At 43.3% G+C, this 22,137-nt stretch overlaps 1 protein-coding gene across 2 annotated transcripts; it reads left to right on the top strand.

Moving 5' to 3' along the window:
• Nucleotides 1-285: 285 nt before the first annotated feature.
• LOC115205298 (sodium/hydrogen exchanger 6) lies at nucleotides 286-17,672 on the top strand. 2 transcript variants are annotated; one of them, XM_029771113.1, is made up of 16 exons: nucleotides 286-1,116; nucleotides 3,211-3,410; nucleotides 4,058-4,135; nucleotides 4,596-4,672; nucleotides 4,797-4,909; nucleotides 5,262-5,367; nucleotides 8,195-8,336; nucleotides 9,233-9,338; nucleotides 9,459-9,547; nucleotides 9,670-9,783; nucleotides 10,016-10,127; nucleotides 12,315-12,468; nucleotides 12,684-12,714; nucleotides 12,814-12,899; nucleotides 13,102-13,207; nucleotides 13,488-17,672. In XM_029771113.1, the coding sequence occupies exons 1-16, from the start codon at nucleotides 825-827 to the stop codon at nucleotides 13,764-13,766; spliced, it is 2,085 nt and encodes a 694-aa protein (XP_029626973.1). In that variant the 5' UTR covers nucleotides 286-824; the 3' UTR covers nucleotides 13,767-17,672. The 2 variants fall into 2 exon arrangements, with proteins under 2 accessions (XP_029626973.1, XP_029626974.1); XM_029771114.1 differs by having other exon boundaries at nucleotides 13,102-13,265; nucleotides 13,488-13,609.
• The last annotated feature ends 4,465 nt before the right edge of the window (nucleotides 17,673-22,137 follow it).

Here is a 22,137-nt window from a genome sequence, read left to right as displayed (position 1 = left end):
TATGACTTTGTGGCTGTGGTAACTAGTAACCATCGTACTACTGGAGTGACGTCTTTAACTTCCCGGTCAAAATCCAAAGCAAACTTCATAATAAGAGTTCTGACCAGAAAAACTATATCTCAAGAGTTAATAATAATATATACACATCAATATATAGTTTGACACATTAATCACCAATATGGGCACATACAATTAGCAGCATTATCATGTTTTATTTTTATCAACCCGAAAAGACTTTTAATTTGAACAACAAAAAAATGCAATACGGAGACGAAAAACATTTTCTCTTCCGGAACCATCCATCGCCAGGAAGGGACAGAAGAGAGGAGGCTATTTTTAGAAGATTAAGAGTGGGACACAGCCGATTGAATAAGATTTTAATTGTGATAGGAAAGCATCCAACAGGAAAGTGTGATTATTGCCAGGAAACAGAGACAGTGGAGCATGTATTGCTACAGTGCGGGCAGTATCAGAGGGAAAGAGAGAAGATGAGATCTAGTATGAGGGAGAAGGGGATACAGGAAATTATTTTAAACATTATATTGAGTAGAACTTTATTAGATATAGTCTCAAATATCTTGTTATATTTTTTAAAAGCAACGGGGCTGGCAGGTAGGATTGAGTTTCTCCCTGCTTCTGGCCCACACTCCACTACAGAAGGTGGCGATAATGCACCATAACGTTTGATGCCAACCGCCGATAAACCCCACGGAAGAGAAGGGAAACATCAATCTACTGTTGCTGTCTCCGCTTAGTTATCTCGCGTGAAATATATATCTAGAAACCTCGAATAACGACAACGCAGCCGCTATCTTGAAGATTGAATGTTCAACATGGGTTACAATAAATTCAGAGTCAACGCTACTCGGAAGATGTCGAAGACGTTAGCCTTGACCGTTCTAACCTGTTTGTCGTTCTGCATCAGTGTTTGCAGGGCAGAGGATAGTGCCATGGAGAACATCGTAACAGAGAGGAAGGTTGAAGATAACCACAGACAAGACAGTGCCGACCTGCTGATTTTCATCATGCTCCTAACCCTCACGATTTTAACTATATGGTTATTCAAGCACCGTCGTTTCAGGTTTTTGCATGAAACGGGACTAGCTATGATCTATGGTGAGTATGGGTGAGAGGCCCACTTGTCAGCATGATGTCATTGATATTATTACTCATCGTCATATTGTTTATGTCGTTAGCTCTACAGGTCATTGCATGTTTATGTAGCATTTCTAATATACCTGTAGACTTCCAGTCATTGCGCTAACGCTAGTTAGCATTGTCTCGCGAAACTACCGCTAACTTCATTCATGCTGCACGCAGAGACATAAAAAAAAATGGTATCTACGAGTTCATCGGGCTCTGAGTAAGTAGAACAAGGACCAACTCTCACAGTATTCCTTTAACATTACCTGGAAATAGGCTGACAGTGTTGTCATTCCTATAGGGATGCGGTAGAGACAACATAATGCCTAGGTCTATGTGAGTCCTAGAATGGCTGTATCACTATGTTATACTGGACAAAAATATACACCCAACATGCAACAATTTAAAGATTTTACTGAATTACAGTTCATAGAAGGAAATCAGTCAATTGAAATAAATTCATTAGGCCCTAATCTATGCATTTCAAATGACTGGGTATACAGATATCTGTTGGTCACAGAAACCTTTAGAAAAGAAAAGTAGGTTGATTGTGGCCTGTGGAATGTTGTCCCATTCCTCTTCAATGGCTGTGCGAAGTTGCTGGATATTGTCGGGAACTGGAACACTCTGTCATACATGTTGATCCAGAGCATCCCAAACATGGGTGATTATGCAGGCCATGGAAGAACTGGGACATTTTCAGCTCCCAGGAATTGTGTACAGATCCTTGCGACATGGGGCCGTGCATTATCATGCTGAAACATGAGGTGATGAATGGCACGACAATGGACCTCAGGATCTCATCACGGTATCTCACAGCATTAAAATTGCCATCGAATAAAATGCAATTGTGTTTGTCGTCCGTAGCTTATGCCTGCCCATACCATAACCCCACTGCCACCATGGGGCACTCTGTTCACATTGTTGGCATCAGCAAACCACTTGCCCGCACGATACCATACACGTGTCTGTCATCTGCGGTACAGTTGAAACCGGGATTAATCTGTGAAGAGCACACTTCTCCAGCATGCCAGTGGCCATGAATTCGGTTATGACGCCGAGCTGCAGTCAGGTCAAGACCCTGATGAGGACGACGAGCATGCAGATGAGCTTCCCTAAGATGGTTTCCGACAGTTTACGCAGAATGTATTCGATTGTGCAAACCCACAGTTTCATCAGTTTTCCGGCTGGCTGGTCTCTGACGATCCCGCAGGTCAAGAAGCCGGATGTGGAGATCCTGGGATGGTGTGGTTACACGTGGCCTGCGGTTGTGAGGCTGCTTAGACGTACTGCCAAATTCTTTAAAGCGACATTGGAGGCAGCTTAGTGTAGAGAAATTAACATTAAATTCTCTGGCAACAGCTCTGGTGGACATTCCTGCAGTCATCATGCCAATTGCATGCTCCCTCAACTTGAGACATCTGGCATTGTGTGACAAAACTGCACAATTTTATTGTCCCCAGCACAAGGTGCACCTGTGTAATGATCATTCTTTTGAATCAGCATCTTGATATGCTACACCTGTCAGGTGGATGGATTATCTTGGCAAAGGAGAAATGCTCACTAACAGGGATGTAAACCAATTTGTGCACAAGATTTGAGAGAAATATCCTTGATGTGCGTATGGAACATTTCTGGGATCTTTTATTTCAGCTCATGAAACATGGGACCAACACTTAACCTGTTGCGTTTATATTTTTGTTCAGTGTACATCTCTGTTGTTGGGAAACAATATTCATGCCTGATCTGTTATGTGACTGTGTGCATGCATTAAACCCATACCGTTCTGTGTTATACACCCAGGAAGGTCCAACTTGCATCAGTGTTTTACTGTAGTTTAGTATAATACTCTCTACTACACTCCATGCACTTCCCTGAAGCCTGTTACCTGGTTATTTATTTACAATTCACAAGGTGCTGCTGTACCAGCTTTAAGGGTGGAGAGGACAACTGGGAACCCAGTTAGCAGGGGTTGCCTTGTGGCATGTACTGTAGGGGCTTTCATAGGTGCAATTCTGTGTTTGTTCACCCCATTTAATTCCCTCTGTTCCCTCTCTCTCCCTCCAGGTGTGCTGGTTGGGGTGGTCCTGCGCTATGGTATCCACGTACCCCGTGACATTAGTAACGTCACCCTCAGTTGCCATGTCAACGCCAGCCCGCCCACACTGCTCGTCAACGTCAGTGGCAAGTTCTACGAGTACAGTCTGAAGGGTGAGATCAGCCCCTCTGAGATCAATGATGTACAAGACAACGAGATGCTTCGCAAGGTAGAGTCCCAAACAGATGTGGTCCTTGTTAATGTGATGCACATGAATGGCTTGACTGACCAAAACAGTGGATGCTTACAGATGGCATTGTTGTTGTCTGAAAGTGTTTCTTCATATCTGAATTGCTGTTTGGAAGGCTTAGTACGAATCGGGCAAGTAGGTTGCCTTTGTTGACATATTTCATTCTCAATCTTTCCCTAGACATTTTCCACACTTACTCACTGTCTGACACACACTCATGAGACTGTGTCTAACTCGGAGCATAGCATATGTAATCAGTCATGTCCTGAGGTAGCCTACAGAGCACTATTCAGCTCTGTTCTATGCAAACGCTGTGTCACCTGATCAGAGAAAATAAACCTTTCCTTGATGCCATTTAGGACTTAGAGTTGATGTCAGCCTAAAGAGGCTTGATCAGAACTAGGCCTAACCGTAGGACGTTAGATTAACAAACATAACAACTAGCAATATTTTCATCCAACAACACAATTGAAAAGGGATTTAGAACCCTTATTAGTTATTATTACGTAGTTCTAATTAGTTTCTAACTAATAATAACAACGGGTTCTATTATTTCCATAGTCAGTGGGACACTACAGTTCAGTCATGTAATACAATCCCTCTTGTGTTTTTCCTCTTTTCTATAGGTGACCTTTGACCCAGAAGTGTTCTTTAACATCCTCCTGCCCCCCATCATCTTCCATGCCGGCTACAGTCTGAAGAGGGTAAGACATGTAGTTAGTTGTTTAAAGATGCTCTATGCAGAAATCGCTCTGCCATTTCCTGGTTGCTAAAATGCTAGCAGTTTGCCTAATTTCAGTTTGTGATAAAACAAGCAAGTATAGTGTAGATAATCATTGTACCATCTAAACCGCAGTGAGAAATATTTTCCATAACTACAAATATTGTATTTTCAGATGTTTGAAGCTGGTGTACAAAAGTAAAAGATACAAAAACTAAACTTAAATATGGGGAGCATAGAAATAGTGCACACAGAACAGATTTACCACTTCTTAGACTTGCTTTCAATGATAATGACAGATCTATAACACGCATTTCCATGTGAATTTGGTCAGGTCGCCCAAAAAGTTACATATTGCAGCTTTAAACGATAGTTAAATCACAGTGTTGATTTGTTCTTGGGTAATATTTAGGCCTAATCCTTCATCTAATTCTATCTCCCAGAGACACTTCTTCAGGAACATGGGGTCCATCCTAGCCTATGCCTTTCTGGGAACAGTCATATCATGTTTCATCATTGGGTGAGTTTATACCCTGTATTATACATGTATGCATTACCTCTGTGTGTTTATGCACCGTTAGTCCTTTGTGTGACATGTCAGAGAAATGCTCAGCTGAAGTAGTATGATCTCTATCTCTGTACAGGTTGCTGATGTATGGCTGTGTCACACTGATGAAGCAAGTGGGACAGATTGACGGGGACTTCTTCTTCACTGACTGCCTGTTGTTTGGAGCCATCGTCTCTGCCACTGACCCCGGTACGGACCCCGTTCACCTCAGTCTCATCTTTAGTACACTACATAATGGTCAACCGCTTGCTTCACTAGTAATATGCCTAGTCATTCATAGTTATTTAAAGGGGGTTTTCCTGATTCACAAGCTGCAAATACATGCACTGCCACTAATTATCTCAGTGACTCAAATAATGTGAGTTGTGGAATATTATTTCTAACCTATAGGGCTCTGTTTGTGGGTTCATTCTAGTAGAATGTTGCCAGCTATATGTTGCCCGTCTTACATTCTAGAATGTGGTCTTGGGGGTCCATCTGCATGTCATTGTGCCATTCTGTAGACAGTCTAAAGTGGGTTACTGTGTCTCTCGTCCTGCAGTGACGGTGCTGGCCATCTTCAACGAGCTGCAGGTGGACGTGGATCTGTACGTTCTGCTGTTTGGAGAGAGCGTTCTCAACGACGCCGTGGCCGTGGTGCTGTCCTCGTGAGTCCTCCGTCTTAACCTGACCCACCTGTCTACCGTCTGTATGTGCGTCTGTATGTACACACTCACGTTGTGACGTTTTGTGTTTGTCATTGCGATCCGTTGTTGTGAAGCTTTGGCTGACAAACCTTATCTTTCAACAGATGTGCTTTGGAACTTTTTTTTACATGTTTTAAATTTTATATAATTTGAGCAGGATAAGGGGGCATTTGTCCTACACACCCACACAGGTTCATGGACATGCGCACACAGACACCCTCAAACAACTTGTTGGTATGGATTGTCCTGTGTGTTGTGACCTGGCACTATACCAATAACAAGCCTAGTATTAATACTGTGGAATGTGTGAGGCTGACCTTTTGGTAACCCTAACCACTACATTCCCTCTGCTGGGAACTCTTATTATTTCAGAATTCGGTTGTGTTATGGTTGGCTCAGTGCGGGGGTGCGGCACGCCCCTGGAGCCAATCAGTGGGTAGAGGGTGTGGCGGTGACGCGAGAAACTCCCCTGAACTGGTGTGCTAGCCCAGCGCTTTTGCAGTGGTTTCTTTTTGCGTCGTTAGAACATGCACGGCAAATGACCAACCATTACACTCCAGATAGCAGATATGAACCACAGCACGAGTACAACCCAGAAAGGGAAGGTTCACTCAAATCAAAGTTCGTCAGGTGTTTGCAGAACGTAAAAGTTTTGAGTATTGAGCCCATATTAGATCCAGAGGTATGCATTAGGGGAAATCTTGAGGCACCAATTAAAACTGCAACCTGGTTCTGGTGGTATGGAATCCTGGTGATTTGCTGTTTGGGTGATACAAGTTTGTTGTTACGTCCAGTGGGGGCTGCTGAGGGGAGGACGGCTCATAATAACGGCTGTAATGGAGTCAATGGAATGGTATCAAGCACATAAAACAAGTGGTTTCCATTCCATTGACTCCATTTGGATTTTAACATGTTATCTAATATCACTAATTCCAAGCTTCAGCTAATCTTTCACGAGTGTTTCCCATACTCTACCAGTTTCAATATCTAGGCCTAATAGTTCCTCCAGTTTGAATTGAATGAAAAGCTGTTGAAGTGTTTCTGCCAAAGTTCTTAGGGATAGATGTATCTAACTTGGTAGCTGGAATACCTGAAGATGTATCTCACTTGGTAGCTGGAATACCTGAAGATGGATCGAACTTGGTAGCTGGAATACCTGAAGATGGATCGAACTTGGTAGCTGGAATACCTGAAGATGGATCGAACTTGGTAGCTGGAATACCTGAAGATGGATCGAACTTGGTAGCTGGAATAACTGAAGATGGATCGAACTTGGTAGCTGGAATAACTGAAGATGGATCGAACTTGGTAGCTGGAATACCTGAAGATGGATCGAACTTGGTAGCTGGAATACCTGAAGATGGATCGAACTTGGTAGCTGGAATAACTGAAGATGGATCGAACTTGGTAGCTGGAATACCTGAAGATGGATCGAACTTGGTAGCTGGAATACCTGAAGATGGATCGAACTTGGTAGCTGGAATACCTGAAGATGGATCGAACTTGGTAGCTGGAATACCTGAAGATGGATCGAACTTGGTAGCTGGAATACCTGAAGATGGATCGAACTTGGTAGCTGGAATACCTGAAGATGGATCGAACTTGGTAGCTGGAATACCTGAAGATGGATCGAACTTGGTAGCTGGAATACCTGAAGATGGATCGAACTTGGTAGCTGGAATACCTGAAGATGGATCGAACTTGGTAGCTGGAATACCTGAAGATGGATCGAACTTGGTAGCTGGAATACCTGAAGATGGATCGAACTTGGTAGCTGGAATACCTGAAGTTGGATCTAACTTGGTAGCTGGAATACCTGAAGATGGATCTAACTTGGTAGCTGGAATACCTGAAGATGGATCAAACTTGGTAGCTGGAATACCTGAAGATGGATCTAACTTGGTAGCTGGAATACCTGAAGATGGATCGAACTTGGTAGCTGGAATACCTGAAGATGGATCTAGTGTAGCACATTACTACTAAAAGAATGGCATCACGTACAGTACTTACTAGCAGATGTCCATACACAAATATTTACATACTTTAGTACGATCTCATCATTCCTTAATGATTTCCATATGAAACTGTGAAAGCAAGCCACAACGTATTTGCCTAAGAGATCCATCTGCACTTCAAACAGACTGGGCATGCAAACGGTAGTACTTAGTACTATACAGTGTAGTCTCTGGCCACTAGGATCATTCTGATCATCAGTTATGGGGACCACTAGGATCGTTCTGATCATCAGTTATGGGGTCCACTAGGATCGTTCTGATCATCAGTTACGGGGACCACTAGGATCATTCTGATCATCAGTTACGGGGACCACTACGATCGTTCTGATCATCAGTTACGGGGACCACTAGGATCGTTCGGATCATCAGTTACGGGGACCACTAGGATCGTTCTGATCATCAGTTACGGGGACCACTAGGATCATTCTGATCATCAGTTATGGGGTCCACTAGGATTAAGCCCTCCCCTGGTCTGTAGGAATATACCATACCTTGGTTCTGATATCAATGGGTTGCAGATTATTCAAGACTTTCCACCTTCTCAGGATGGAAGCACATTGTAAAGCAGCTCTTTAGTTCTGTAATTCTACCAAATTACCAATGTTTTCTTTAAGTATTCTGCAAGGAAAGCACATTCTTTCTAGGCTCCAGAAATGCTACAGTACATACCAGTATTTCATTTCCAGCCTTATAACACTTAATCCACCCACGTAGGCCACCTGAACTGTTCTGTTATGTTGTACCTTTTCTAATATTGACTGTGTTTGTACCAGATCCATCGTGGCGTACCAGCCGGAGGGGGACAACAGTCACACCTTTGAGGTGATGGCCATGTTGAAGTCCTTCGGGGTGTTCCTGGGTGTTTTCAGTGGATCCTTCGCCCTGGGGGTGGCCACCGGGGTCATGACAGCACTCATATCCTTTATGCAGGGATATATTTCCTGTGTGATTTGAGTGTCTAGAAATATATATAGATTGATATTGCAATAACATCAAGGTTAGAAACAGATGGAAATGCTTTTGTTCTTGTATTAGAATGTATGAAGTTATGGTTTTTGGTATTAACTTGCTTGTTGCTATATGTTAAACTTAATTCTCTAAGCTTCTCTGTAAAAAAACTAAGCAAAACGGATAAAACTGCCTTCTTCCATTTCAAAACTAGTTCACTGCAATTTTCCCTTCCTCCATGAAATGTGGGAACTGAGAATTGGCCACGCTCTCTGAGCCATTCTTCTCCATCTCTGCCATGGTGGCAATAGCTAGTGTATAGTGAGTTGTGTAATGTATACACTAAGTGTATAAAACATTAGGAACACCTTCCCAATATTGAGTTGCCCTCAACAGGTTTCAAGTGTTCCACAGGGATGCTGGTCCATGTTGACACCAATGCTTCCCACGGTTGTGACAAGTTGGCTGGATGTCCTTTGGGTGATGGACCATTCTTGATACACACAAGAAACTGTTGAGGGTGAAAAACCCAGCAGCGTTGCAGTTCTTGACACACTCAAACCGGTGCGCCTGGCACCTACTACCATACCCTGTTCAAAGGCACTTAAATATTTTGTCTTGCCCAATCACCCTTTGAATGGTACACATACACAATCCATGTCTGGAGGCTTAAAAATCCTTCTTTAACCTGTCTCCTCCCCTTCGTCGACACTGATTTGAAGTGGATTTAACAAGTGACATCAATAAGGGATCATAGCTTTCACCTGGATTCACCTGGTCAGTCCATGTCACGGAAATAGCAGGTGTTCCTAATGTCAGTGTAGTGTTTCATGTCGTATTGTCTCCTTGACTGTTCTTCTCACGTCACTAAGTTCACTAAGCTGAGAGACTTCCAGCTACTGGAGACGGCTCTCTTCTTCCTCATGTCCTGGAGCACCTTCTTAATGGCTGAGGCCTGTGGCTTCACAGGTAAACCCTCATCTTACTGCAAAGCTACACTCAGGTCATGGTCCCACCCCACGGGTTATGTGTTCCATCACCCAGGTTATTATGGTTAACCACGATGTCTGCTTGATGTTGTGTGTGCAGGTGTGGTGGCGGTGCTGTTCTGTGGGATCACTCAGGCTCACTACACCTTCAACAACCTGTCCCCTGAGTCCCAGGACAGGACCAAACAGGTGAGGACAACGTTTACCATTGCAGTTATTTACGGGCAAGCTACTTTGGACGGCAATGTCATCTGCTAAATGTTGATGTTCCATCAGTGTCCCTGGAAGGTTGTTTTTGTGTTGTCCTGTAGTTGTTTGAGCTGCTGAACTTCCTGGCGGAGAATTTCATCTTCTCCTACATGGGTCTGGCGTTGTTCACCTTCAAGAACCACATCTTCAACCCCACCTTCATCGTCGGGGCTTTCGTATCTTTACTCAAAACTATAATACTTCAATTAATATTCAACTTTTGATTTAGTAGCACTGTAGGGTGTTAATGTGGAGTATCGACTGTATTGCATGTAAAGTTGGTGAAACCAGAAAGTTCAAAAATTCTATAGCTTTTGTTTTTTAGAGTGTAAATATTCAGTAGACTGGAGGGGTTTCTTTCTTTCTCTGGACTGTTTGGAGGCCTCCTTGACAGTGTTCCCCTCCCAGCTGGCAGTGTTCCTGGGAAGAGCAGCCAACATCTACCCGCTGTCCTTCCTGCTCAACCTGGGACGCAGGAACAAGATCAGCTCCAACTTCCAACACATGATGATGTTTGCTGGTACAGTGTGTGACGTGGTCAGACAGAGATCTGGCGCCACAGCTTGTCAATTTCCTTTTCTCATAAAATGCAGCTTAAGTTCAGTCACCAGAATAAATAACTTTGTATTTACTTGAAGAGAAAAGTCGTGTGAAGGAAAATACGCTATCCCTTTCTATCCAGTTTCAGGGGATGAAATATCAGCCACAGTTTTATATATATATATTACCAGTCAAATTTTGGACACCTGCTTATTCAAGGGTTTTTCTTTATTTTTGCTATTTTCTACATTGTACAATAATAGTGAAGACATTAAATACTATGAAATAACACATGTGGAATCATGTAGTAACCAAAAAAGTTTTAAAACAAATCAAAATATATTTTGGATTCTTCAAAGTAGCCATCCTTTGCCTTGATGACAGCTTTGCACACTTTTGGTATTCTCTCAACCAGCTTCATAAGGAATGCTTTACAAACAGTTTTAAAGGAAGTTCCCACATATGCTGAGCACTTGTCTACTTTTCCTTCACTTTGCGGTCCAACTCATCCCAAACCATCTCATTGTGGAGGCCAGATCATCTGATGCAGCACTCCATCACGCTCCTTGATAAAATAGCCCTTACACAGCCTGGAGGTGTGTTGGGTCATTGTCCTGTTGAAAAACAAATGATTGTCCCACTAAGCGCAAACCAGATGGGATAGCGTATCGCTGCAGAATGCTGTGGTAGCCATGCTGGTTAAGTGTGCCTTGAATTGTAAATTAATCACTGACAGTGTCACGAGCAAAGCACCCCCGCTCCAACACACCTCCTCCTCCATGCTTCACGGTGGGAACCACACATGCAGAGATCATCCGTTCACCTACTCTGCGTCTCACATAGACACAATAGTGTCTTTTAGTAGTGGTTTCTTTGCAGCAATTCGACCATGAAGGCCTGATTCAGGCAGTCTCCTCTGAACAGTTGATGTTGAGGTGTGTCTGTTACTTGAACTCTGTGAAGCATTTATTTGGGCTGCGATTTCTGAGGCTGGTAACTCTAATGAACTTATCCTCTGCAGCAGAGGTAACTCTGGGTCTTCCTTTCCTGTGGCGGTCCTCATGAGAGCCAGTTTCAGCATAGCACTTGATGTTTTTTTTGACTGCTCTTAAATGTTCTGTATTGACTGACCTTCATATCTTAAAGTAATGATGGACTGTCATTTCTCTTTGCTTATTTGAGCTGTTCTTGCCATAATATGGACTTGGTCTTTTACCAAATAAGGCTATATTATGTATACCACCCCTACCTTGTCACAACACAACTGGCTCAAGCGCATTAAGAAGGAAAGAAATTCCACAAATTAACTTTTAACCAGGTACACCTGTTAATTGAAATGCATTCCAGGTGACTTCCTCATGAAGCTGGTTGAGAGAATGCCAAGATTATGCAAAGCTGTCATCAAGGCAAAGGATGGCTACTTTGAAGAATCTCAAATATAAAATATATTTTAATTTGTTTAACACTTTTTTTGGTTACTCCATATGTGTTACTTCATAGTTTTGATGTCTTCACTATTATTCTACAATGTAGAAAATAGTAAAAATAAAGACAAACCCTTGAATGAGTAGGTGTGTCCAAACTTTTGACTGGTACTGTATATAAAATATGTTTGGGGAATTTTTTGAAATATCCTCCCAATTTTTGTCCTAGAGCTTATATAGATAGATAGATAGATAGATATAGATTTATGAGTCTGCTTTTGTGTGTCCGGTGATTTAGGAGATGCTGTTTTGCTAATACAGTACATCCTTTATAGAATATTAATGTAGTAACTTGAGTCATACCAGCACCTGTTGTTTCAATGACCCCTATGGACCTGTTTTGACTGATTGTCATGTGATCACTATAGTTGTAAATGTTCAGAGTTCTCACACCAGCGACGTTATCTCGTTATCTAACAAAAAGCTATTTTAACTGATATTACTTGTGGAGACACTCTCTCACACACACACACACACACACACACACACACACACACACACACACACACACACACACACACACAGTATTACCCCTCCTTGTTTCCAGAATAATTCAGGCTCCTAAGCAACTTTGCAGTATTTCGTTTTTTTTGTGTGTTATTTCTTACATTATCCACAAGCATTTCGCTACACCCGCAATAATATGTGTGACCAATACAACTTTGATTTGTCCTCCTCCACAGGTCTGCGCGGGGCGATGACCTTTGCCCTTTCCATCCGGGACACGGCTACATATGCCCGTCAGATGATGTTCACCACCACCCTCCTCATCGTCTTCTTCACCGTGTGGGTCTGTGGAGGGGGAACCACTCAGATGCTTTCCTGCCAGCACATACGGTAGGTCCACCGCGGGGGGTCAAAGGTTAGGGGATGTCGGTGTTGGTGTCTGCCTGTTTATTTTTGTTGCCTTCAAACGAAACCTTTGTTGAATTGATGTTTATTCTAATCGAGGATACACAAAGCACATAAGGTTGCCTGTTTATCTTCAATATGATCGTCTGTGACCACTGTGATCTGGTCGACTCATTTATGTGTATCTGCGTTTGTAACAGTGTTGGAGTCGATTCGGACGCAGATAACACAGTGAGTATTTCAGAGGAAAGTTGACTTATTTGACTTGAATGCTGTAACCGTCTGTTGTTCTGAGTGGATCGCTTTTTAAAGCCTTGTGTGTCTCGTTAGATGAGCATTACAGAGGGATCAGAGCGGCGGAGCACCAAACACGAGAGTGCCTGGCTCTTCAGGATCTGGTACAACTTTGACCACAAGTATCCTTTTGATGTCATAGTAGTTACACATATATTGTGTATATATATGTGTAACTACTGCAATAACATACTAGCCTACAGCAGAGGTGTACTGAAGAAGAGGCGGATGGTTCTCCTATAGTAAGTCTCCCATTACATATTTAAGCAGTTTGTTTTGTTACTATGTGACACAGTTGAGGCCTTGACTCTACGCCCTCTCCAGCTACCTGAAGCCCATCCTGACCCACAGTGGCCCCCCACTCACCGTCACCATGCCTGCCTGCTGTGGACCGCTGGCCAGATGTCTCACCAGCCCACAGGCCTATGAGGTCAGGCCTCACAAACCAAATGTGTTCCTATTAACCCCGTGACCCTAGGGGGATTATGGTAATAGTGATGACATGTGTGAGGAAGTGTTTTCTTCTTTGTTTTAATGAGTATCACAGCGGATAGTGTATATTTGAATGAACGCAAATGAAGAGTTGCTGATTTCATCAAAGCTAAAGCATTAGTTCAGTTATAGCAGGAGTATTTGATTAGTGAGAGTTGTCATAATCAGAATGTCATCTAGTGGTAACCTATTTTGAAATATTTCTTTCCTGCCACCAGAACGAGTGCCAGCTGAAGGACGACGACTCGGACCTCATCCTGACGGACGGGGACATCAGCCTGACCTACGGTGACATCACTGTGAGCACGGACGCCAGCGGCGCCCACACCAGTGCTGGGCCCGCGGGCACCACCTCCGCCATCATCTCCGCTGATGACCTGGACCGCGAGCTGACGTACGGGGACCACGAGCTGGTGATGAGGGGTACTCGTCTGGTCCTGCCCATGGACGACTCCGAGCCTCCGCTCGCCGACCCACGACACCGCATGCGGATGTGAGGCGAAAGAGAGGCCAGCTAGCCAGATGACCAATTCACTCTACGTCCTGCTCCCCGCAGGCTGCAGGAATTAGATCAACTAAGATCAGCAAGAGCCTGGTCTCTCTCTGTCTGTCTGTCTCTCTCTCTCTCCACTCTCTCTGTCTTTCCTCTTCTCTCATACCGCTCCTCATCTCTCTCTCTCTCCCCCACTGCCTCTCCTCTTTGAGTTTCTCAAGTGGTTAATCCATGTCTACCTCATTATTGTTTGTTCATTTCTACTCCTGTCGCCATCATTATAATATTAATTATTTATTCATGTTTCCTTTTTCTTTTGATTTGGTTAAACCGATAGCTTTTGTCAGTTTGTCTTCTAACAGGACAACACTGAAATCACGTGGCAATCTGCTCACCGTAGCGCTGCAGAGTCGTCTATACGCATGCATTAGTCTGGATGTGGAGGTCACAGTGCAACAGCTAGCTTAGCTAATACCATTTGTCTCTGTATCACAGGGTGCATAATAACATAGTTTTCTTTAACGCGTGGGGAGTGGGTAGGTCGAGGGGCTGACTGAGTTTTGTAGCCCTGTTTTTGGGTCTGATTCTGAATGTTGCTGCCTTCTCTGTGTGATCCAAGGGATGCTGGCTGACTAAGTGGCTCGGCGCTGCATTGTGTTGCTATGCATACGGTTAGAATCAAGTGCCTGAGTGACCACAAGTTTATGTTCCCTTTTTAGAAGTGATACACTCCTCCGTCCACTGGGTGGCGACCTCTCAACGGGTGACAGGCTGCCTGTGTTTTTGAGCCATTGGTCTGTAGATAGTTAACGATGTTCTAGCCTGGTTCAACCAAGCTAACAATATAATTCAGCTCGCTCTGTGTAACCTAGCACACGTCTTGGATCTCCCACAATGACCTCAGACTGTGACTTTGGGAGGTTTTGACACCTTCTTTTAGAAGCTGATGTCACTCACCACAGAAGCAGAAAGAAGGGCTGTCGTTTCGAGTGCGAGTTCTAAATCTCCCGTACGGTGAAAGTTGGTGCCATTCCTCCTTCATTGACATTTGATGAAAATTGAGTGCAGGCAGCCTGAAAAAACTTGATGTATTTTGCAACATACTATAAGTACTTTAGCTACATCCTCGTTTTCACTGTAATTCTAATACTATACACGTGTAACATGGTGTATATTTGACATTAGGGATTGAAATGTTACTCAAATCAAACCTAGTGTGTACTTCCATCTGGGCTAAGCCCTTGCTTCCTACTGGCTATAATCTATCTGGTTTATTCACCGGAATAGGAACATGTTACAGTAGCTCATAATTAAGGATCTAATTTGCTTTGTTTTTGGCAAATTTATCTGGATAAACATTAATTTCTTATTCAATTCTATTTCAAATCGAATTTGCTTGGTTGGATTATTTATAGAAATGGCCTGAGTATGTCCATGTCAAACATTGTTGAGGTGCTGCAGCTACACTGTATGTAGTGGACCGCAGTTCAACTGTTAACTGCCTTGAGTTATTGACTATATTGTCCCTGGTACTGTATGATGTGACAAAGGATTGGTACATACTATCAGAAACAACTTGAATAGGCCAGTTGGAATCATAACATTTCGATTTTAAATGATCCAAAACATACAGACATATTTGTTATTGAAATTATATGAAGATATGTTTGAAGCAATCATTTCTGATTCAGAGTAGATATTTAGAGAAAAGCTGGTAGGGATCAGTTGAAGAAAACGAAATGGTTGTAGAAAAATGTATGTGTGCAATACTTTATTTGTGTAAAATAATCATACAGTAGGTTATATTAGAGTCTAATGTTTCCTATATGCCTCGCGCTACAATGTATGGGTGCTGGGTTGATTTATAGCTGAAGTCTGGCACCAGAGTGAGTAGCTCCTTTGAGCTGCTTGGCTACATGGGGGTTGGCTCTGTGACTGGTCTGGGATCAGTGGTGGCTGTTAATGTGGTGTAGCAGGAAGTGTTGACCGGACACCACCCTGACGACGCACTGTTGATGTGGATGGAATCAGGCCCCGTGCCAGACAGCATTACAGGGGTAGGGGGCAAAGTAGGAGGGAAGTACAAAGAGAGGGACAGGGTAGGAGGGAAGTACAAATAGAGGGACAGGGTAGGAGGGAAGTACAAAGAGAGGGACAGGGTAGGAGGGAAGTACAAAGAGAGGGACAGGGTAGGAGGGAAGTACAAAGAGAGGGACAGGGTAGGAGGGAAGTACAAAGAGAGGGACAGGGTAGGAGGGAAGTACAAAGAGAGGGACAGGGTAGGAGGGAAGTACAAAGAGAGAGACAGGGTAGGAGGGAAGTACAAAGAGAGAGACAGGGTAGGAGGGAAGTACAAAGAGAGGGACAGGGTAGGAGGGAAGTACAAAGAGAGGGACAAGGGTAGGAGGGAAGTACAAAGAGAGGGACAGGGTAGGAGGGAAGTACAAAGAGAGGGACAGGGTAGGAGGGAAGTACAAAGAGAGGGACAGGGTAGGAGGGAAGTACAAAGAGAGGGACAAGGGTAGGAGGGAAGTACAAAGAGAGGGACAGGGTAGGAGGGAAGTACAAAGAGAGGGACAGGGTAGGAGGGAAGTACAAAGAGAGGGACAGGGTAGGAGGGAAGTACAAAGAGAGGGACAGGGTAGGAGGGAAATACAAAGAGAGGGACAGGGTAGGAGGGAAGTACAAAGAGAGGGACAGGGTAGGAGGGAAGTACAAAGAGAGGGACAGGGTAGGAGGGAAGTACAAAGAGAGGGACAAGGGTAGGAGGGAAGTACAAAGAGAGGGACAGGGTAGGAGGGAAGTACAAAGAGAGGGACAGGGTAGGAGAAGAGGAAAGGGAGGTAGAGAGAGAAATAGTGGACATTCTACCTATATTCAATGTTATTCACTTTTGCACCTGGGGAGGGAGGGGTAGAGGAGGGCAGTGTACCACCCAGTGTTATCTCCTGTTGACCCCCCAGTGTTATCTCCTGTTGACCCCCCAGTGTTATCTCCTGTTGACCCCCCAGTGTTATCTCCTGTTGACCACCCAGTGTTATCTCCTGTTGTGCAGGAACCTCTGACGGCGTGTGAGTTTTTTTATTTATCAAGCATGCCTCTTGACACCACAATGTGCAGGAAATGATTTTTTTCATCCCACCATTTTATATATAGTTTTTTTTCTCTCTCTGTTTTGTTTATTCTTGAGGAAGAAGGGAAGTACGGCGAGTGTCCGATGGCGCAGCATTTGCACTTGTCTTTTAAGAAACCTTTGTTTGAGTTAGATTTGTCTTGTAAGTTCCATTTGTCATGTTTGTGTTGCTGTTTTTAACCGGCTTTTGTTGGGGTTATGAAGGAATTGACATGAATTATGATTTTTAGTAGAAACTCATGGAGTCATGTCACAACTGTCAGAGGTCACGAACGGAAGGGTTGTATCCATTGATGTACAGGTTGTTATGATCTATGTAACCACGAGAAACAAGATTGGCCTCCTTGCTTTTCCATGCCATTGACTCTGACCGTCTTCACTTTAAGGAAAAAAAGAAATCAAGCCAGATCAGGACTGTGTACCAGTCTATAACTAACATATGAAGTAATGTAATGTCAAAAAAGACCCATTATAGGTCACCTTATACCTTGCCTGTACTGTTCTTACAGTATGTGTTCTATTGTTTTGAACGATGAATGGTAACTATGGTAACTTGTAATTAACATGTTGACACTAGTCTGAAGTAGCTGACCAAAGGGGCTTGTTGTACTCTGTGTTTTCAGACTGTGCGATGTGTTTATACTGCTACTTCGCTGTGTGTGTCGCACTGTGCTTCCTCAGTGTTGCCGGTACTGACTGTTTACATCTGTGTAAATATTCTCACCTGTTCAAGTTGCGTGCAATGGTCAATAAACAAAGCCTGTGCTTTTGATTGAACCCTCTGTAATGTCTCCTTATTGGCCTGCTGATTTCACATCAACATGATGATGTTGACACGGTCTGGTTTGCCTCTGAACATGTCCCGGTGGAAGAATGTAATGTTAGCTAATAGCTTACCAGATCCAGAAAGTCCAGTCCTGACCTTCCCCTAAGGTTTGGCCGGGAATGAGAACAGGGAAAAACTGAATTCATCCCAGTAATTTCTCCACCAGCATTGGCCTTCAACCCCTAACAGTTTATCACATTCCCCCTATGGACAGCCTGAGTCTCAGCCATCTCTTTTCTTTTTTCACCTCTCCATAGAGAATCCTTCTCATGGACTGACAGGCTGAGGTGGGGTAAGTTTTCCTCCCAGGGCAGATGTAGGTATGGGAGGTGCACTTGGAGATTTTCCTGACCAAAAATAAGATTGCCACTAGTTACCACAGCCACAAAGTCAAAATTGGCTAAAATATAAATAAATGATGAAAACAAAAATGAGCTTTTAGGTCTTCGTTAGGGTTAGGCATACGGTTAGCTGTGTGGTTATGGGCTGGGTTAAGGGGATACTCTGGGATTTTGGCAATGAGGCCCTTTGTCTACTTCCCCAGAGTCAGATGAACTCGGATACTATTTGTATGTCTCTGTGTCCAGTATGAAGGAAGTTGGAGGTAGTTTCACAAGCCAATGCTAACTAGTGTTAGCGCAATGACTGGAATCCTATGGGTGCTAGTACCCATAGACTTCCAGTCATTGCGCTAACGCTAGTTCGCATTGGATCCCAAAACTACCTCTAACTTCCTTCATACTGAACACAGAGACATAAACATGGGTTCCACGTGTACCCCTTTTTAAGATTAGGTTTAAAAATCCGATTTTAAGAACATACATTTTAGAAATAGGCCGGGTTTATCAATTTCTGACGAGTGACGACCCAAGAATAAATAGGACCCAGAGTTTTCCCTAGTCATGAGACACTACTGTCCTGACCCTAACCATAGACATTTCCCATTCACCATTCCAGGGAGGAGATGTGTTTCAGATGAGAGGCGACTCTCTACTGCCAGATTGTTAGGCGTTCTCCCTCCAGCACATTTCCTCAGTATCAGGATACATTCCTAATAAGGGCACAACTCCAGAATGCCTGTTTGGTTCCATTACAGCACAGGGAGGAAATATCAACTTTATTAAAGGGAGACTGGGACGACCTCATGTTCTCTTGAGGGTCTTTGCCACTTTCTCTCTCTCTCCTCTCTCCCTCCCTCCTTCCCTCCATTGTCTCTCTCACCCCCTTTTCTTCTCTCTTTCAATTCAATTTCAATTTAAGGGCTTTATTGACATGGGAAACATATGTTAGCATTGCCAAAGCAAGTGAAGTAGATAATAAACAAAAGTGAAATAAAAAACAAAAACAAACATGAACAGTAAACATTACACACAGAAGTTTCAAAAGAATGAAGATATTTCAAATGTCATTATGTGTACAGTGTTGTAACGATGTGCAAATAGTTCAAGTACAAAAGGGAAAATAAACAAACATAAATATGGGTTGTATTTACAATGGAGTTTGTTCTTCATTTCTTTTATTTCCCTCGCCAACTTTAAACATCAGCTATCTGAGCAGCTAACTGATCGCTGCAAACCGATCGCTGCAGGGTGTACATAGTCCATCTGTAAATTGCCCACCCAATCTACCTACTTCATCCCCATACTGTATTTATTTACTTTTCTGCTGTTTTGCACACCAGTATCACTACTTACACATCATCATCTGCTCATTTATCACTCCAGTGTTAATCTGCTAAATTGTAATTCTTCGCTACTATGGCCTATTTATTGCCTTACCTCCTCATGCCTTTTGCACACACTGTATATAGACTTTCTTTTTCTTCTACTGTGTCATTGACTTGTTTATTGTGTTATTGGCTTGTTTATTGTTTATTCCATGTGTAAGTCTGTGTTGTTGTCTGTGTCGCACTGCTTTGCTTTATCTTGGCCAGGTCGCAGTTGTAAATGAGAACTTGTTCTCAACTTGCCGACCTGGTTAAATAAAGTTGAAATATATATATTTTTTTAATAAAATAAAATTCACTGGTTGTCCTTTTCTTGTGGCAACAGGTCGCAAATCTTGCTGCTGTGATGGCAGACTGTGGTATTTTACCCAGTAGATATGTGAGTTTATCAAAATTGGGTTTGTTTTCAAATTCTTTGTGGATCTGTGTAATCTGAGGGAAATATGTGTCTCTAATATGGTCATACATTTGGCAGGAGGTTAGGAAGTGCAGCTCAGTTTCCACCTCTTTTTGTGGGCAGTGTGCACATAGCCTGTCTTCTCTTGAGAGCCAGGTCTGCTCTTGAAAGCCAGTACCCTCTGTGACTATCTTTCTCTCTCTCTCACACACACACACACACACCTCTCAGAAATGCATCTCCTTGGCTGAGCCTCTTGTAAGTTTGACCCTGTATGGAGTGTCTGTGGGTCTTCACAGTGTATGGTGGCTTAGCAACCACTCCTCACCTACTAAATTGTAACGGGGACAGGAAAGCTAAATGTCATGGCAAACACATGGCATGAGGTAGCTAACTCTGCTAGCCAGCCAGACCCTCAAATTACAATGGAAGACATACCACACCTGTCTAAGATTCTTCTTCCTCTAAATTTGTGGCAGTATGTCAGGAAAAGCTCTCATCCAGGAAATATGTCATGCTTTCATTTACAGAAAGGTTGTGGAATCTCAATACAGATGCCCTTTGTTTCTACAGGAAGACAATAGCATCACCTTCATCATCCTCCTCATTAGCATACAGAGGAGGCCCAATGGCAGGGTCTCATCATCGTCAGTTTACGGAAGGAAAGTGTTGTTAGTCATGCCAGTAATGCCCAGAGAGAGGTATGTTTTTACTCTCATTAACTGTGTCACCAGTGCTTGTTTACAACTAAGTGAGATGTCAATCTCTCTTAGAGAAGATGGGAGCTTTCTCTCTGTGATACTGTGCATTTGTTTCTGCTTGAGAGTGCGTGCGTGCGTGCGAGAGAGAGAGAGCGAGAGAGAGACGGCAGTAACCAGATCAGTGTGTCTGCCTTTACCCTCCCCTTCAGTAGAAAGGAACACCAGCTGTACGTAAGCTCAGACACCTAGAAAACATTACAGACTCAAGTCGACCAAATTTCTCTCAGCGAAAAGTGTGGCTCTCAAATCCCCATCTGTGGCTCTCAAATCTCCATCTGTGGCTCTCAAATGATCATTTATGACTCTCAAATCTCTAAAGAGTGAAGATGGTTAGATTAGTGACTTTGGAGTAGAGATATACACAAACTGAAACCAAGTTATGTAACAACTGAGAGAACATTTTATTCTTGTTGATAAGTTTAGCTGACTATTGCCATAGACTTGTTGTAAGTGGACTGGAGCCTTAGCCAACATGTTAGGCATCCATTGCCTATGAAATTGTAAAAGACACCATAAAAATAAAATTGGAGGTATTTACAATGAACAAAAATATAAACGCAACAAGCGACAATTTCAACATAAGGAAATCAGTTAATTTAAATAAATCCACTAAGCCCTAATCTATTGATTTCACATGACTGGGAATACAGATATCTGTTGGTCACGGAAACTTTTTTTTAAAGTAGGGGCATGGATCAGAAAACCAGTCAGTATCTGGTATGACCACCATTTGCCTCATGCAGCTCGACACATCTCCTTCACATAGAGTTGATCAGGTTGTTGATTGTGGCCTGTGGAATGTTGTCCCACTCCTCTTCAATGGCTGTGCGAAGTTTCTGGATATTGGCGGGAACTGGAACACGACATTTTCAGCTTCAAGGAATTGTGTACAGATCATTGCGACATGGGGCTGTGTATTATCATACTGAAACATGAGGTGATGGCGGCAGATGAATTGCACAACAATGGGCCTCAGGATCTCATCACGGTATCTCACAGCATTCAAATTGCCATCAATAAAATGCAATTGTGTTTGTCGTCCGTAGCTTATGTCTGCCCATACCATAACCACACTGCCACCATGGGGCACTCTGTTCACAATGTTAACATCAGCAAACCACCCACACAACGACATACACGCTGTCTGCCATCTGCCTGGTACAGTTGAAACAGGCACTCATCCGTGAAGAGCACAAGAGCACACTTCTCCAGCGTGCCAGTGTCCATCGAAGGTGAACATTTGCCCACTGAAGTCGGTTACAACGCCGAACTGCAGTCAGGTCAAGACCCTGGTGAGGACGACGAGCACACAAATGAGCTTCACCTGAGACGGTTTCTGACAGTTTCATCAGCTGTCCGGGTGGCTGGTCTCAGACGATCCCTCATGTGAAGAAGCCAGATGTGAAGGTCCTGGCCTGGCGTACTGCCAAATTGGTTGCACGTACTGCTTAGACGTACTGCCAAATTCTCTAAAACAACATTGGAGGCTGTTTATGGTAGAGAAATGAACATTAAATTCTCTGGCAGCAGCT

The sequence above is a fragment of the Salmo trutta genome, chromosome 13, assembly GCF_901001165.1.
Source record: "Salmo trutta chromosome 13, fSalTru1.1, whole genome shotgun sequence".
Taxonomy (NCBI): domain Eukaryota; kingdom Metazoa; phylum Chordata; class Actinopteri; order Salmoniformes; family Salmonidae; genus Salmo; species Salmo trutta.
This window is presented reverse-complemented; position numbering and strand designations above follow the sequence as displayed.